Source organism: Sander lucioperca, chromosome 7 (genome assembly GCF_008315115.2).
Source record: "Sander lucioperca isolate FBNREF2018 chromosome 7, SLUC_FBN_1.2, whole genome shotgun sequence".
Lineage (NCBI taxonomy): Eukaryota > Metazoa > Chordata > Actinopteri > Perciformes > Percidae > Sander > Sander lucioperca.
Window position 1 is genome coordinate 16,117,449 of NC_050179.1, and position 19,364 is coordinate 16,136,812.

Below are 19,364 nucleotides of genomic sequence, written 5' to 3' on the forward strand. Positions count from 1 at the left end.
AGAAAGGGAAATAGGCTATATGAGGAAAACTAGTTTCTGATCATTTAATATTACCCTCATAGGAGCTGGTCATCCAAAATACTATCGCATTTAAAGTCCTCTAAGGTTTCTGGAGAAAATAAGCACAATGGTCAAAAGCATAGTCGTTACCCTCCGAGCCACCAGCCAAATTAAACTGATGTTGAAACAAGAAACCTGAAAAATGCTCAGAGAGAGCCACACAACAATGAATATTTCATAAGATCATTATAAGCTGTCAGCCTGTGTCTGTTGAAGAGCGTCATACTCCAGCAGCTCAACGTGCACGACCACCTTCATTCATTTATTCAAGATGATCCATATCTGAAACCAGTAACACATTCATAAAACGAGAGAATATCATGGGGATAAGAAATAAAATAGATTCACAATATCGCAGGATTAAATAAAATGCTTAAGGTAAACCATAATTTAAAAAAACGTGAGATAAAATGTCAAAATTCTGATTTACCATTCATGTTTATTGGGGCTACCTTTTCATTATTTTTTTTTCCTGGAAGAAATGGGCTAACATACAAACTCAGCTCTCACCAACAGGCCTTTTTCTCAGCAGACATTTTGACTGGTCATAGTAGGAAAAGCACAGGTATTGCTATTAATGATGGCTCTGTGCAGCATGCACAATTTCAGGACACCGAAACTGAAGGCGCTAAATAGAATTCAGCCATCCTCAATTTTATTATTTACACCTGTTTTTTCTAATGTGACAAGTCACAAGAAACAGCCATTTCTCTGAGTACATATCAAGAAGGCCTAAACAGTGACAAATAGCAGCAACATGTAGAAAGTGAATATATATAATTTCCAACACGTTAAGGTCAAAAAACATTTGAGCAATTAATAGATAAGGTTTTTTCCCCCCTACGTATATGTAACATATAAACAATGTTTAAAGAATAAAGTTGTAGGGCTTAAAAAATTAAGAAAAGAAAAATGGAAGGTTTAATAATTGCCTAACTTTATTAGTGGACCTCCTCTTCATTCAGTCAGATCAAAGATTTCTACAGTCTATAATAATCTATAAAACAAACAGTAGGACTGCCATCTAGTGGACAGAGGAAGCCCTAGAATCATTCAGTCAGTGTACTGTTTATCTCCCAAATGCCCCAAGAATATCACCATTTTGATCTTAAATTATGTGTGTATGACTTGTCCCAAGCCCTGTGAAAATTAGGTTCAACCAATGAAACAATTTGAATACCTAATTTAAATGTGATGGATATCTTGAAAATAAATTGCAAATAGACACACACACACACACACACACACACACACACACACACACAGTAGTTCTTGTATTATTTTTTTGTGTTTATTTCTTTCTTCAAGTTACAAGGGAAGCACATTTATTAATTTTTTTTGCTTTAAAAAGTCAGGGATATCTCAGCTTGTATCTTGGAGATAGGGCTTAAAAGACAAAAATAAAAAACATTAAAACAAATTATAGGCATCAAATATATGTGTCTCAAATAATAAAAAAAAAAAAAATGACATAATACATTGATAAATCCAGATGACCCAGGCTGGACAGTGGTTTGTTTTTTGTTGTTGCAAATGACAAATGACTGTGACATCATGTAGTCCTAAGATCTACACCAACATAGACATTTTAACTAGGCTGTTCAACAAATACATTTTTTATACCATGTCGAAAAAACTGTGACATGCTAGTTTTACCAACCTATGTTCATTCTCAAACGAAGGTTAACTCTCTGGCAAGACACCTCATATCGTTTAAAAAAAAATATAAAGGGATTATTAATTCCATTTTTAATTAGAATCAATTTCTCTCCAAACAAGAAGAAATAGCCCATTTTAATGGTGATAAAGTAAGATTCTGATTTTGGTTTACTTCCAGAAATAACACATAATACAAACTGAAATGCAATGAATGCGTGTTACAAACATGCATCAAGCTTCAAGCCTGCGCTGAAAACACATGCCAGTGTACCATCATGAAATTTTACAGTAAACTGTCAATGGCTCTGGTAACGCCTCCTCCGCACGGGCGCAAACAAGCGTGTGAACCTCTCCAGGGTTAAACCAGAACTGAAGCTTTTTAACTGAATAACAAAACTTATAATAAGAAACCTGTGCCCAAATTTCATTTTGAACTACTCCGAGACTGCCACTCTGGAGTTTGACACTTTGAGGAACATTATTATTATTTTTTTTTTTTCTCACTTAACCTCAGTGAAAACTGGTTATCACCAAACCCAGTCTGAGGAGGATTTCCTTGTTTTTTTGGAGGGTATATATATGAAACTAAACTTGTAGATACATTAGATTTTGGTCCCACCATTTTGGAAAACAACAACCATCAACAGCATGAAAAAGTAAATGCGACAGTGTTGAATGGCTGAAACAAAGAGCACTTCTGTCTGACAACGTAAATCATCTTTGATGGACACATTTGCATAAGAATGGGGTGCAGGTGGGGAGTCATCCCACAGACAAATATCTATTAATTCTCCTCCATCTTTACAGGACAATTAGTCTTTTAACTAGTGTGTTATATAAGTATTAAACAATACATTATGATAGGAGTCACCACCCGCAACAAAAAAAAACTAACTATCCCTACGCAAGTCAAACACCTAATATAGTTCAACACAAGCAATAGGCAAAGTTAATAAGTCAATTCAACAAGGACCTGGATAATCACCACCAAACCCCGCCCGGCTCACAGAGGCCCTGCGCACGGGCGTCCTCCCCATTTCTACAGCTCCACAAAGCCCTACACAACTTTACTTCTGTGTCATGCCACAATATACAAAGATACTCAGAGAATGACAAACACTTTCCTAAAACGGAGAGGAAGAGGAGGAGACGGGTGTTGAAGAGGAGAAGCATCAGAATGTTGAGCCTTCTCTTATGATTTCTCCTCAGGGGTCAGTACAACACAGGTTTTCAATACGCCATGATTCTCCCTGGATCACACACACACACACGCTGTGGCGTTGTCGTGGTTGATGCATTGGTTGTTTGATGGTGTGTGTGACGTGTCAGCAGGTTCGCACAGAGGGCAGTTCTGTCAGAGAGGACGTCTGCAGCCCCAGCAGTCTGTACACGATCAACACATGACCGCACTGTGGCCCTCTGGTCTTCAGCTCCTCTGAAGTGATGATTGTAATGGCAACTCCTTGGGGCGGCGGAGTCAAAAAAAAAATGAAAAGGTGAAAAGAGAAATCCACGCTCTTCTGATTTTTTAAGTTGAGACCGCTCAGAAATGGTGGATTGTCATCCTGCAGTCCTCTGTCTGCGATGGAGAGATGCCCAATGATTCAGTAAAATGTTTACTAAAAGACAACAACAACAAAAGAACTTGAGCATGTTATGTCAGTCCTCCGTCCTCAGTCTGGACGAGCAGTGTGAAAGCCTTGATTGAAGCCACCAAAAGATCGTGGAAATGAATGATGCACTCCTTTCTGATCTAAACAGGCTCTCGAGGGCGAAGAGGAGGGTGAAAGTAGTAAGGGTTAATATTCTGCAATATCATACTGCAAATCCTTGTGTAGCAATAAAAATCCTTGTGTTGCTGTAAAAAAATTGTCTTGTTTAAATATGAATATAGTACTGAGTTTCTGTTCTTTAGGAAATGACTGTCTGCTGTGAGGCGAAGGGGGCAAGAGCTCCCCGTTCACTACAACTCCATGTCCTGAGCCTCGTCCTCCGAAAAGTCTGACATGGAGCTCTCGGAGGAGGAGTCGCCCCCTCCCTCCTCCTGCTCCTTTAGAGCCTCCTCTGTGGCATACTTCTGGATGTACTCTGAAAAAGACACATAAGGCTCTGGATCAATTGTAGTCACAGTTTATAGCATTTGAAAAAAAAAATGCTTTTACCAATTAATAAAACAATCTCAACTCAAGGTCCAAATGTATCACACGGTCTTCATCAGAGTTATCATTGGAATAACTCAGGGATTAATCTCTTAAAATGAATTTTTCTTAAAGTCCTTAAGATGGAAAAGTTTGGACACCTACATTTTCATGACGACCAAGCAAACTTAACCTGCTGATGAAGTACACTACTACCATCATCATGGTATGAATTGTTTCATATCATATCACATTAAAAATCATACGGCACATATGCCACAGCCCTAGTTGAATGCTACAGAACAAGCGAGTATGTGGATATTGAGTTTAAAGCTATAGTGCGTAGTTTCTGTCTCCCCCATGAGGTATTCTAAGTAATGACAACAAAACGGTCAGAGCATACACATGATACAAGCTTTCAGTGAACGCGCTTCACCCCCACCCCTCCTCCACGCAGTTGCTACGTAGCCAAGGAGGACACGGAGGATTCAAAAAAACATGGACTCTTGAGAAGAGGTAATTATCATCACTTGAGTTTCTGCGCGGGAAAGTCGCCGGACACCACAATCTTCTGAACATAGCCATGCTGAGAAATACAGAGAGAGTTGTGTTGAGCTGATAGTCTCAATTAGCTTTGTAGCAACTCATTTGGCAATGGCTTGAATGTAACGAATGTTCATTATAAAAAAGTTACGCACTAAAGTTTTACATCATTTAGTCAGCTGATTATTTCACCAAGTCTGGTTAGGATTGGGCATCGAGAACCGATTCCTACTTAGAATCGTTTCAAAAATTTCTTTATTGGAATCGTTTAGAGGATTTGGTTTCAAATCCGATCATCGCTTCCCAATATGCGCTAATAAGCTTTGGTCTCTGAAGCGGCCAGGTGCTTGCAGCCTTGGAGCACAGTAAGCAGCGCTCTAGCCCTGTAAAACTGCAAACTACCATTGAGTCAAAATAAAACTTTCCTCTTATTTGTGAAAATAGGCATGTGACCCATTTCAACTCCACCCCTCAAAAGAATCGGAATCGAGAATCGATAAGAACCGCAATCCAAAGGAAGAATCGGAATTGGAATCAGAATTGTTAGTGAAGTCTGGTCCTCAACAATTTTTTCTCAATAAAAATGTAATGGGGAAACGTCATTAAAATGATTGTCCTATCTCATTTGGACTATTGTTCAGGGGTTTGGTCAGGTGCTGCCATATCAACTATAAAGACATTGCAAATTGCTCAGAATAAGGCCGCACGCTGTTTACTAAGGTGCCCACTCAGATCAAGCATTGTTGCAATGCATGGCTGCTTATCCTGGTTAAGTGTAAGGAACAGATTAACTGCCTCATTGCTCAACTTTACCAGAAATATTTTAGTGACTAAACAGCCGAGGGTGTTGTATCAGCAACTTAGTCTTAGTTCTGACAAACATGACTACAGTATTAGGCAGGCTACGGAGGGCAAATTCACATTACCTAAAGTAAGAACAAATAAAGGAAAAAACACCGTAATATATAGAGCTATGATTAATTTGAATGCAATGCCTAGTCATGTCATTCAAGAAAATAGAAAACCTCAATTCAAAGTATTACTTAAAGAACATCTCCTAGCTGAGCAGATCTCTGTATTGGTCAGTCTGTCAGGTACTGTCAGTATCATTGAGGGTTCCCTGTGTGCATTTGCTTGGTCATATTATTAGTGAACAATGTTATAATCTCATCTCTACGATCTATGAATAATTTAAACTAGGTCCTGTGTTGTCCTGTGTTGTAGTGTGTTGTGTTGAATGATGTTATGTTTTGTTATTTTTTTCGTTGTTTTTCTTTCAGTGATGTATTGAATGTTGTTGTTTTTAATGTAATGATGCACGGCAATGTATAGCTGCACAAGTTGTGAGTGGACTCCAGGAAGAATAGCTGTGGCTACGGCCCCAGCTAATGGAGATCCCAATAAAATCAAAATCAAATCAAATGATATTTACTAATTAAAAATGAGTAAAATTAATACTTTTGTTAAAATATAACCTGTTATTAATATCCACATGCAGTATTTATAATAATGCTGTCTGTTCTATGATCTAAACTATTGGAAATGCAGACTATTTGAATTGCAAGTCACAACCATGTACTGACATGACATGGCCTACGATTATGTTTGGACTTCAACAATGTGTGTTGAATCCTTTTAGCTTAAGTAGCTACAGTAGCTCCTTGAGAAATCACAGTTGCATTCTGCGATTGCACAAGATCTAAATTGTATAGTCCCTAAATGCAGAAATACAGAGAAAACAGGGATACCCTACACTAACCATACACATGTTTTTTGCATCTCAACCTCTCATCCACCACTTCAGATTTTCAGCGTTTAGACCCTGGTGTGCTACCTTTGATCTTGTGTTTATAATCCTCCGGCCGGTGCAAGTACATGGCAGCTGCGTCCCCGTTCAGAGGATCGATGGGGTTGGGATAGGCAAGCAGCTGAGGGAGGAACGACTCAAAGATGTTGGTGAGGTCTGGTGGATGTGGGGAGAAAGATCAGTCAGTACAGAGAACAAAGCTACAGAGAAATATACTACGACACTGAGTCATTGCATCGTGTGTGTAGCTACAACATGATCCACTAGAGGTCTCTCTAGTAATGAAATGTTCAAGTCAAACAGCTGTATGGCTGTATTGTTGTATTGTTTATTGGTCAGGCGTAATCAATTACAGCACTTAAAAGTGTAAGTAAAGACAGACAAGTTACTGCTCTAATTTCTATATATAGAAAATATAGTGTGTGTGTGTGTGTGTGTGTGTGTGTGTGTGTGTGTGTGTGTGTGTGTGTGTGTATATATATATATATATATATATATATATATACTATAGCAAAAAAATTAAAACAGATTAACATGTAACACTGTGTCTATACAGGAAGCGTAGCGTGAGCAGCACATCAGCAGCTTCTAATTTCTATATATAGAAAATATAGTGAGTGTGTGTGTGTGTGTATATGTATGTGTGTATATATATATATATATATATATATATATATATATATATATATATATATATATATATATATATATATACATACATACATACATACACACACACACACACACACACACACACACTATAGCAAAAAAATTAAAACAGATTAACATGTAACACTGTGTCTATACAGGAAGCGTAGCGTGAGCAGCACATCAGCGGAGCAGCAGCTTCAGTGCGCCGTCTACACAGGGTGTGTTCAGGCACTGTATTGAGTGTACGTCACCTGCAAACGTGAATATAGGCAATTTGAAGATTTTACCATAATTTTTGTGTATGTGAATAAACTGTCAGATGCAGCTGAGGATGACCTTTTTGTCAGCCTCAAACAACTTTCAGATATATAGTTAATAATAAGGGGTGGCAGTAGCTCAGTCCGTAGGGAGTTAGGTTGGGAACCGGAGGGGCGCTGGTTCAAGTCCCTGTACAGAGTGTGGACTGGTAGCTGGTCCGCTCGGCAGCAGCATTGACGTCAATGCTTCGTTTGATTCGATGACCTACTTCGTAGGATCAAGCCTTTCATTTGCCATAAAATAACTCATCTTAACCCAGTAAGTTTACAAGAGAGACTTGCAGTCACTCTGAGAGGCCTGGCATCCGGTTGCTCTCGAGCTCGTTCATGCTTCCCGTTTCCGCTTTGTCGCGCGCCGCCAATGTGACGTTAAAATGATTGTTATATTAATTATATTAATGATTATTAAATGACATTGGCGCACTCGAGCTCAGCTACGGCAACTGTAAAACGGTCCTTACGCTCTCTCTATTGTTAAAACAAAGATGTTTTTTAATTTTAAAACCATTTCCATTAAGTCCACTTTTTGAAACAGTAACTTACTTTCGAGATAACTTTTCAATACGACTCAAAACTTGATCAAATGATCTAGGAGTTAAAACAAGGACTCTAACGTAAACCTAAATCTGGACACTATTACACAGAAGTATGAAAGAGTGTTACGTTCATTGTAAAACTCACTTGAACAGATACAAAGTGAGAAAAATACCCTCCAGGTGAGCGTGTTTATCCCGTTCCTCTCAGCCTCAGGACCTTCTTATCTATCAGCGCTCAATGCGTGACCTCAATACAGGCAGCAGTTATCACTAAAGTGTAAGACGATTAAACTGCCTGAAGCTGCACTGTAGAGGTTTAAGCTGCTCGCTTTGTGTCTTTTTTATTGGTTATTACAGTCAGTCAGATAATCCGAGTAACTGGTGAAACTACATAAAGCTGTCACAATGAGAGCTGTGGCTGTGACCTACCGTAGAGAGCTGTCCATGTCTGGTTAATGACATCTAAACACACGGTTCCTGACCTGAAAAAGAAACAACACTGAGTACAACATAATAGCCTAGCAGAGGTTGTCAAAGCAAATCAGGGGGGTTGGGTGACCTGACCAAGAAACAAAACATCAGCTTCTCCTCAATATAATACTATGAATCTTTTTTTTTTAATGCCATACATGAGGATATGCTTCATGCAACATTTACAATTATGAAATGATGTACATGCTCTAAGGTTGTTGCCATTAAAATCAATTCACTCTTTGCCATGTTAACTGGTTAAATAAGTATAAAGCAATATATAAAAAGCAATACTTAAATCACTGCAAAGTGAGATCCAAAATACTGTGAGCCCCACTTACGCTTCATCAATGTTGGGATGAAAGATTTTATTCATGAATCCTGTGAACAAAGAAGAAGGAGGTTTTAAGCATTGCAGAGTAAGATTTAATATGGACATTGCAAGGCGTTGCTACAACACTTGCAGAAATAATTCATACCTATTGATGGTGATTTGAAGGGGTATTTATCTGGCAGGTCCACTCTGACCTTCCACACACCTCCTTCATACGACGCTGAAAAGAAAAGAACGATATACTCAATTGAAAAACATTTCTAAACTAAAACAGTGTCACACAAAAAACTTTATACAGTATGTTAAAATGTTTTTTTTTTAAACTCAGTAACACTGACTGGATGCTGATTAAATGTACAGTATGCTGGTGAAATGCTGGTCAATGAGAGGGAGAATCAATGTGAAAAACTTACATCCAGGTGGTCCGTGGAACTTCACCACAAACTCATTCAGTCCACTAAGGATGGTGACCTCATGCTTGCTCTCAATGCTGACGTCTGGTTAAGGAAAAAGGTGAACCCGAAATACGAGAGGCACAGCATTCAAACACAAGTAATAAACAGAAATAAATCAAAAACAGGCTGCAAAGTGCCTCTTTCTCTCTCTCTGTGAACTTATCTGGGCAGAGGTCAAAAATAGGATCAATAACGTGAGCCATGGCAGTGAGATCAATAATGCAGTGTTGGACAAACTCAACCAACAGACACCAAAACAACTTCACACTCAGCACAGGATATCATCTTATCAAAACATGGAAAAGATCACAACTAGCACTTAAGACTACAGATGCTATTAATGATCACACCTTCACTTCTCTTTACATACAGGATGGGACAAAACTGTCCAACCCAAACTATTACTCCCTATAAACACACTCACTGTATTAAGCATAAATGTGCTGCCTTCAGGCAGCTGAGCTGTGGGGAAGACTGATGGGACTTTGTATCTGTTTTGCAGGTAACTACAGCTGGAGACGATGTGAGGTGACTTGGGTGGGAAGGATGTGTCATAATCACAGCTTGTGGTGACAGAAAGAGACAGGAGACGGAGCCCAATGTCTGACAGCAACACAGAAAGGTTGGGCGCATTCAGTCAACTACTATGTGAGTCTGACACAATGACAGATGGAGAAAAAAAACAAAACACTAAAACCACACAAGTGAACTGTTCATCATCCTTTCAGAAAACCCTCTGTCATCTCCACCCCCAACAATCTAACCAAGGTAACGGCAAACTGCTGGAGCACAAGTAATAACGCAGCTAGATAGCTTGTGAGGAGGCAAAATAACTGTAAAACAGAGAAGGTTTGAAAAGCTTAGTCACTCAGTGGAAAAAAGGTTCACAAACCACTGAGCAAGAAGACAATGGTAGCTCTAAATGTTATCTGACGCAATGGGACGTGTGAAATGTGCATTTCTCTCTTATCTGCAGTAGACTTTATGGCTATATTTTTGGTCCAGCCTAATGTACATGTGTTGGACGTACACTGATGTTTGTGTCTGTTTGGAGCGGAGGACAGTAAAATAATCTGAGAGCAGACATGGCAGGAGGCCAGAATATAATAAACAATAAAACAATAAGCTTTTTTGGTGTTTTTCCTTTGTTTGCATCTTTTTATAGACATGACTGTCCAAATACTTAAAATTACTTGGGACATTTAAATACTCTGAACATAAAACTATTTTCATTCACTAACAGCATTTTTTATTTTCAAATACAATTTTTGAAAATGAATTGACTAATTGTTTAGTCTATAAAATGTCAGAAAATAGTGAAAAATCTTCATCACAATTTCCCAGAGCCTAATGTGACATCTTCAAATAGCTTGTTTTGACTGACCAAGAGTCCAAAACCCCAAAATATTTAGTTTAAAAAATAAAAAATGCGAAAAACAGGAAACATTTAGAAACTGGAACCAGCAAGTGTAACATTTTCGCTTGCTACTGTAAATGACGATTATCAAGATTTTTGCGGAAGAATTTTCTTTTGATCGACTAATGAATTACTCAACTAGCTAATTGTTTCAGCGCTAGTTGTCTGTCAGTACATTGCTCAGTACTGGATGTTCCCAGCCTACGTCCCTGCATGTGCCTCATACAGCATGCTTGTTGTTCCTCGATCAGCTGTGTGTGAAGCCCCGCCCTCCTACCATGTTCCGGATGGTAACAGGCTGACCAATCAGAGAGCAACATCTAGCTGCAGGACAAAAACAAAACAATTCAGCTCACGCTGTCAGAAATCCTTTCATGCAAACTTCAGCTGATAACTTAAGTCTGCAAATAATTAGTAATAATACAAAAAATATACATTCGACGATTACTTATTACAAGATGACTACACCAGGCAGCTGTAAACTAATTAAAATATAACAATGTAACACCAAAGACTGTTGAGAAAAAAAATGTCTTGTCTTTTTTAGCATAATTAAAATTCGATAAAATTATATTTTTGGCTTCATATTCTTTACTGTATAAGCTATGGTAAACACGCCAACCGTGACTATGAATATTATTCACTCTGAAAACAATTTATGTTTTCTGCAATTCGCAAGATTATTGTTTGTATTTGGGAAACAATTTAACAAGCACAAAATGTCAAAATCTGGTTTCTGTGTTCTCCAACGTTAATTAATGTAGTCAGACATTTAGTAGTCAGTCATTTGTCGAAGATCGTCTCTGTTACGCTACATCGACCTTATTTGTTCTCACTGGGTGATAGCATGCTACACGTAACACGGCTAGCTACCTTGACGTTAACGTTACTAAATCATGAACAAATAAATAGCTATGTCTTTCCAAAGCAGTGTCTCCAAAATGTAAAACAGTATTCGCTAATCCTTCACATTGTGTTGTCAGTCCGGTGGGACTACTTATATTTGACCAACAGGCTAACTTCGCTTCAGAGCTAAGGCTAACAACGGTATATTGCGTAAGATTCCGTGATTGATGCAAACAAGAGCATTGCTAACACATAGCAAGCTAACGCTGGCTAAAAGGCGAGTGAGTTCACAAACCTTAAACGTGTAGCTAGATTCCTCGCTATTCTGCTAACTAAACAGTGAGCTAGCTAGCTAGCTAACGTATGCCAAACTACAGAATCTAACGTTAGTCACAGAGCTAACGTTACCCATTAACATCAACGTGTTTAACGTTACACACTTTTAACCAAATCTATTAATATCACAGAGCGAGTAGCAACATAATACATATTTTTAGCAGCCATCGGGAACAAATGCCGTATTTAATCAACACTAACGTTAGATAGCTGACAATTATTATAAAACAGGCCTATTTGATTTAGGCTTGTTGTTTTATGTTCAGAAAAGGATACAGTTTCACCACGTCGGTATCCATTCGCCTCTTGCCCGGACTTGGAGACGACATTTTTGTATTCCTTTCAGAAGTGATATAAAGATACTGCGGCGATCACACTACCTCAGTGTTCCAGCTTGAAAATACCTACAATCCGTCTGGACTTTGTCAACAGCCTTCCCACAATGTCCATAAACAAGATCCTTGCTGCAACATCGCCCACTTTTCTCTCAGTGGATCTTCAGTGTTTGTGTCCTGTCCTGAAGACTGCCAGTGACCAGCCTAAGGAGAGGAGGGGTTCGGGTATAGACGTACACTCTACAGAACACAATTTACACTGTTAGTGTGCGATTTTATAACAGAATAAACATGCTGTAATCCTTCCTGCAAAGAGGAAAGTCGACATTTAAATATTAGATGTGTTTCTGACTTATTGTTGGTCAAGGCTGGTCAAATAGTGCTCAAAGATAAAGTGCGTGCCTTTCTATTATGCCTACATCTATGATGAAATTAGCATTGAAAGGCTGAAAGACGCACTTTAGGCCAAAGTTGTGTTTCTTCACAGGCACTGTGTCCACTAATGATATGAATCATAAAAAATGAATAGTTAACGAGTTATTTTAGCCTTTATTTTTGTAAATATCCATTAATTGGTGAAGAAATAACAGGTCCATTACAGTCAGTGCAAGGATACAAGATAATACAAGGTCACCTAGCTACAACTAATGTAGCCCACCAATGATTTATTGCGGTAGCTTACTGTATTACTTGTATATACAGCAAGCTACATAAATTATATGTTCATGCAGGTTATAATGTTCAGGCTTTTTTGTTCAAACTATTTCAGACAAGTATATATATATATATATATATATATATATATATATAGAGAGAGAGAGAGAGAGAGAGAGAGAGAGAGAGAGAGAGAGAGAGAGAGAGAGAGTATAGATTTGAGTTTATGGTCATTTTGGAGAATAACGTTTGTGCTGCAGTTGCACTGCATTATAATGAAAGGCTTTTCTAATATCGCCCTTCATTCATTACGCAATTAAATGCGTTCCCATCTGGAGTGAAGAAAAACTAAACAAACTAACAAGGTGCACCAAAGTGAAAATAAAACAAAAAAGAGAAATCACATTCCATTCAGCCCCTTTCAATCCCACTCACAGTGTTTATTCTCATCACACATCACAAACCAAAGCTCCACATCTCAAGAGATAAAACTATTTACAATTAGTAAATAATATATGTTGATAAAAGATAAGATGGACTGCAGTTAAATTAAGAAATGCACCCTGAATCTCCTTGAAAGCTGCAGGTGTATGTATGTTGCTTGCCTACTGTTGTATTTTAAAGGTGCACTATGCGTTCCTGCATGACATTACTTCCGTTGATGTTCCAAGTAAATTTCAAACAAAACACAAGCTCACCCCTCCCCCCATGTTTCCGTAACTGTCATGACTAACTGACTAACTGCCACTAACCCCCACCCCCTCCCCCAACCATCTTGTTAGTGATTGGCTGGAACGTGTTTGTTGCCTATCCTGTCCCCCTAGTGTTTGTTTTACGTTTACGGTCCGTGTACTTGGTGGCCAACGGATTTTCGTTTTGAAAGGAAAAAAACAAAAACGAAAAACGGCCAGTTTCCCAATTACCATTAGTAAATAGGAAAACAAAAAACGGAAAACAACCCATTATTCGTTTTTTGTTTTGATATTAAAAAACGGAAAACGAAAAACAATCTCGTTATCCGATTTTCTTTGATGTATTTGTAGATGGAACTCGGAAATTAAAATGTGTGTATAAATCTTATTCCTTTGTCAGTACCCGATCCGTACCGCCTGTAAAATCCGTTCTGTACACTGCCTGATCAGTTCTACGCTTGCGCGAACACCGGCAAACTTCACAGCTCTATGCACGCATTGGCGTAAGGATGTTTGGACATTCCCGGTTACCGGAAGAAAACATTAGACAGTGACAGTAGACCGTTATGATGGCAAAGATGAAGTTTACAAGGTGTTTGCTGGAGTTGCCTAAAGTATCTGTTAATGATATACGGAGGGTCGTCTGGCCATCCAGTACAACACCATGTAGCAAATTAAATAAAGGCTTCAAATTTTACGTTTCGTCATTTCTTTGCAATTTTGAAGGTAATTTGCTAACGCTAGCTAGCCTGAGCTAGAAGCCTTGCTTTGGTGTTATAAGTCATGACTCCGTCCTGCTTCAGGTTAACCATGATTTAAATAAAGTTTAAGCATGTGTATACCTCTCACTTCATGTGTTTGTACTTTTATGAAAGTATCAGGTAAAAACAGGGCTACAAATGAGATCTCTGTGAGAGACCAGCATACTCCTAGCAAACTATTATGTAGCTCAATGCTGGACATTTCACCCCTAATTCCGGTCACTTTACTGTATTTGTATTTGTTTAGTATTTGGTTTAGAAGCCTTTATTGGTGATTTTTTACGGTACAAAGTCCTGCTATATACGTACATAGCTAGCTATATATGCTCCGCTATGTCGCGTTAGCATGCAGCTACAATAGTTAGCTATGAGTATGCTAACGTTAGATTGTAGTGGAACGAAGCAGCACTTTCTAACGTCAAAAATCGCAGACCAAACACTACACAATCGGACATGTTTCAGCAGGAATGTGACCCGGAATTGGGGAGAATTTAACAACATTGCCAGCTAAGATGACCGTTAGCATGTAGCTACTATAGTGTTTACTGCCGTTAGCATGTAGCTACTATAGTGGTATACAGCAGTGGTGGCTGGGAGAGCTGTCATCCCATCTTCAAAAGGACACTTATGTACGTTTACACTTCATCGCATTAATAATAGACAGTCTATGGTTATTAGTCAAGACGAAGTATTAGGTGAAAACATTAACGTAAACAACACAACAACGATGTCGCTACACGGTTTTGGATCAGTGACAAGTTTCGAATGTTTGTAGCTATGACTATTGTATAATAAAGATTTAATAAAAAAAGATTTAATAAAAAAGTTGTAATGTTTGGTCGTAAAGTGTTGACATGTTACTTATATACAGTCTGTCGGTACACGATCCGTTCTGCCTGCACGATCCGTTCTGCACATGCGCAAAATGTTCGCGCATGCGCGGTTGTACGAGGATTTACGACACTGCACGATCTGTTCCACGCTTCCGGTCGACAGCCAAGCTAACGTTAGTTTAGCTAACAGCTAATTCGGCTAACTGCTAGCTGAGACAGCATGTAATAACTTTAAAAGACCCTCAAAATAAAACTTGAAAATAAACGTTGACATATATAACAGCTGTTACGTCAGTTCTACTTTACTTGTGCTCATTTAAAATACAATCACTCAATACTTGTCTTTATTGTTATTACTGTGAAGTCTTAATTTAGCTGTAGCCTGCTTTTCCCATTACGTTTGAGTTAACGTTATTTTAGACTGAATCTAGCTGTCAGCTAGCGGTTAGCCGAATTAGCTGTTAGCTAAACTAACGTTAGCTTCCCGGTGGAGGCTAGCCATAGGCTAGTGTGGAACAGATCGTGCAGGTCGTATGGATCATAGACTGTATAAATTAATAATAATAGCTAATAATAACTAATATATACAGTCTATGGTATGGATACGTAAAACAGTATTATCTTGCGCATGTGCAGAACGGATCGTGCAGGCAGAACGGATCGTGTACCGACATGTGTCAACACTTTATGACCAAACATTACAACTTTTTTATTAAATCTTTTTTTATTAAATCTTTATTATACAATAGTCATAGCTACAAACATTCGAAACTTGTCACTGATCCAAAACCGTGTAGCGACATCGTTGTTGTGTTGTTTACGTTAATGTTTTTACCTAATACTTCGTTTTGACTAATAACCATAGACTGTCTATTATTAATGCGATGAAGTGTAAACGTACATAAGTGTCCTTTTGAAGATGGGATGACAGCTCTCCCAGCCACCACTGCTGTATACCACTATAGTAGCTACATGCTAACGGCAGTAAACACTATAGTAACTACATGCTAACGGTCATCTTAGCTGGCAGTGTTGTTAAATTCTCCCCAATTCCGGGTCACATTCCTGCTGAAACATGTCCGATTGTGTAGTGTTTGGTCTGCGATTTTTGACGTTAGAAAGTGCTGCTTCGTTCCACTACAATCTAACGTTAGCATACTCATAGCTAACTATTGTAGCTGCATGCTAACGCGACATAGCGGAGCATATATAGCTAGCTATGTACGTATATAGCAGGACTTTGTACCGTAAAAAATCACCAATAAAGGCTTCTAAACCAAATACTAAACAAATACAAATACAGTAAAGTGACCGGAATTAGGGGTGAAATGTCCAGCATTGAGCTACATAATAGTTTGCTAGGAGTTAGCTGGTCTCTCACAGAGATCTCATTTGTAGCCCTGTTTTTACCTGATACTTTCATAAAAGTACAAACACATGAAGTGAGAGGTATACACATGCTTAAACTTTATTTAAAACATGGTTAACCTGAAGCAGGACGGAGTCATGACTTATAACACCAAAGCAAGGCTTCTAGCTCAGGCTAGCTAGCGTTAGCAAATTACCTTCAAAGTTGTAAAGAAATGACGAAACGTAAAATTTGAAGCCTTTATTTAATTTGCTACATGGTGTTGTACTGGATGACCGGACGACCCTCCGTATATCATTAACAGATACTTTAGGCAACTCCAGCAAACACCTTGTAAACTTCATCTTTGCCATCATAACGGTCTACTGTCACTGTCTAATGTTTTCTTCCGGTAACCGGGAATGTCCAAACATCCTTATGCCAATGCGTGCATAGAGCTGTGAAGTTTGCCGGTGTTCGCGCAAGCGTAGAACTGATCAGGCAGTGTACAGAACGGATTTTACAGGCGGTACGGATCGGGTACTGACAAAGGAATAAGATTTATACACACATTTTAATTTCCGAGTTCCATCTACAAATACATCAAAGAAAATCGGATAACGAGATTGTTTTTCGTTTTCCGTTTTTTAATATCAAAACAAAAAACAAATAATGGGTTGTTTTCCGTTTTTTGTTTTCCTATTTACTAATGGTAATTGGGAAACTGGCCGTTTTTCGTTTTTGTTTTTTTCTTTTCAAAACGAAAATCCGTTGGCCACCAAGTACACGGACCGTTTACGCCCCCTGTGTTGTCTCCCTAGACCGAGCTTTTTCACAGTGTATTCTACGGTGGCCGACAGGGGCAAACGCCCTGCAACTTAAAAAAACACACGCAAATAGACAAAACACAAGCAAATTAAGAAAACAACTTAATTAATTTGCCAACACATGTGCAGCATTCACCAAACGCACTGCAAATACCACAACACAACCAAATACATAAACGCACCTCAAATAAAAAACGATGCAAAAAGAAAAACAACTTAATTAATTTGACAACACATGCGGCATTCAGCAAACGCACTGCAAATACACACAACACAACCAAATACATAAACGCACTGCAAATACACACAACACAACCAAATACATAAACGCGCTGCAAATATGAAACGATGCAAAAAGAAAAGCACACAAACACAGAAAACAAATGCAACAAAATAACGCAGCATCCAGATTACACAACGGAAGTTCTCCAGACCTCTAGAGGGAGCAGCTAAGTGGAACAGCTTGATTTTCGACCCCACTGGGAGGGAGGGAGGGAGGGAGGGAGGGAGAGAGGGAGGGGGAGAGAGAGAGAGAGAGAGAGAGAGAGAGAGAGAGAGAGAGAGAGAGAGAGACTGCATAGACTGTAAATATTAAATCTATGTTTGAGATATGTTTTCTCTCATTTGGTGGGTGTGTCTCGGCTCAGGTCACAGGTGATAATCAGCAGAGACGTCTGTAAACTCGTGGTGATAAAACATTTAAAACTGCATCAGCGTTTAATGTTGACGTTTGTTTAAGCCACATGACAGGGTTTAATTTCGAGGTCCGAAATTACTGAAGTGTAGGCCTCCTCAAGTGTAATATTGTGATTATACAACAACGGTTACCAACAAAATAAGTGATCAATCTGTATTCATTTTGTGGAGCAATTCGCTCTTGAAATACAAAAAACAGACAGGATTTATAGTCCCTCCCTGTTTAGTAAACTAGCCAATTTACCGTGGGATTTATCAAACTGAATAAATCCCGCCCGCACATAAACACAAAACTGTGTAATCTGGATGCTGCGTTTTTTTGTTGCATTTGTTTTCTGGGTTTGTGTGCTTTTCTTTTTGCATCGTTTCATATTTGCAGTGCGTTTATGTATTTGGTTGTGTTGTGTGTATTTGCAGTGCATTTGCTGAATGCCGCGCATGTGTTGTCAAATTAATTAAGTTGTTTTTCTTTTTGCATCGCTTCTTTTTTCGGGGTTTGCGTGCTTTATTTTTTGCATCGTTTTTTATTTGAGGCGCGTTTATGTATTTGCTTGTGTTGTGGTATTTGCAGTGCGTTTGCTGAATGCTGCACATGTGTTGTCAAATGAATGAAGTTGTTTTCTTAATTTGCTTGTGTTTTGTCTATTTGCGTGTGTTTTCTTAAGTTGCAGGGCGTTTACCCCTGTCGGCCACCGTAGAGTATTCAGGGGGCAGGCAGCTAGCGGATCAAGGACAGATGCCTACGATTTGAGATTAAAATGAAATCGCGCTGAAACCATGCAGGAACGCATAGTGCACCTTTAAGCATTGTATAGGCTACAGTTTCTACATATTGTTATGCTACTGCTACTTCTGTCTGCTCTACATATGACACTTAATACCAGCCGTTACAACAACGCTGGTATTATTTTCACCTCGTGAGTGTGTGTGTGTGTCATCGTGGCAAAATGTGGTCATGTAATGCCCTTTGAGGCAAAGGTGTGAATTTGGAAAAGAAAATCTAGACTATGTATAAACTATCTTGCGATGGGATCACAAAAGCCACAATGCCCAATCAGGCCAGGAAAGTAAAGTGGGGGGGGCTTGCTCGGACCACACACAACTTCGGACTTCAGCCTTCTCAACTACACACTTGTAAAGTCACGTGACTGCATCTTGCACTGCATGTGACACTATCACTGTGACAAAATCTGTCACAGACAGACAGACATATGAACACCTGGTTAAATACTCAAAACCACCGCTACAGTAGGTGTCTCCAGGACTACATTTTGCCATGATTACACACACACACACACACAAGGTAAAAACAATACCAGCATCGCTGTCACAGCTGGTAATTAAAGAACATAGTAGTCCATCTTCGTCAAGTACAAGATGTAAGCTTGTTTGTTTATTGTCTTTGTGATGGAAAAAAATCTGCCTTCTATTTTACCTAAATATATTTTCCTAGGGCTACTGGCAAATAGAATGAATTTAACATAATGGTTTACAGTCAATGAGCTCAGGTCATCCAAAATTTTTTCCCACATACTTCTGTTTGAAAAGAGATCTGCAATAGCAGCTAACATCCTGTTTACATGTCTGCAATAGTGTATGTGTGTGTAAATTAGAGCTGGAAAGATGAATCGATTAATCAATTGGTTGT

The 19,364-nt window shown here is 38.7% G+C and overlaps 1 protein-coding gene and 1 long non-coding RNA gene across 2 annotated transcripts; both read right to left on the minus strand.

Annotated features, from left to right (window-relative positions):
- Positions 1 to 1,335: 1,335 nt before the first annotated feature.
- Positions 1,336 to 19,019, minus strand: LOC116062634. The gene is made up of 3 exons (XR_004108059.2): positions 19,001 to 19,019; positions 13,666 to 13,668; positions 1,336 to 2,991 (listed from the first exon to the last, which is right to left on the minus strand). It is a non-coding gene; the product is annotated as an uncharacterized LOC116062634 (long non-coding RNA).
- Positions 1,891 to 12,109, minus strand: LOC116062624 (ubiquitin-conjugating enzyme E2 H-like). Its single transcript, XM_031317332.2, has 7 exons — positions 11,847 to 12,109; positions 8,930 to 9,006; positions 8,662 to 8,736; positions 8,524 to 8,563; positions 8,141 to 8,193; positions 6,235 to 6,363; positions 1,891 to 3,807 (listed from the first exon to the last, which is right to left on the minus strand). Exons 1-7 carry the CDS (start codon positions 11,897 to 11,899, stop codon positions 3,683 to 3,685), a joined length of 552 nt encoding a protein of 183 aa, XP_031173192.1. The 5' UTR covers positions 11,900 to 12,109; the 3' UTR covers positions 1,891 to 3,682.
- Positions 19,020 to 19,364: the final 345 nt, after the last annotated feature.

What these genes read in the sequence shown, in the direction of transcription:
- LOC116062624 (XM_031317332.2), bottom strand. Translation starts at nt 11,899, where the DNA reads ATGTCGTCTCCAAGTCCGGGCAAGAGGCGAATGGATACCGACGTGGTG. An exon ending in GACATGGACAGCTCTCTACG is followed by an intron (nt 6,364 to 8,140) that starts GTAGGTCACAGC and finishes CACATCCACCAG; the next exon opens with ACCTCACCAACATCTTTGAG. An exon ending in TTATAAACACAAGATCAAAG is followed by an intron (nt 3,808 to 6,234) that starts GTAGCACACCAG and finishes TGTCTTTTTCAG; the next exon opens with AGTACATCCAGAAGTATGCC.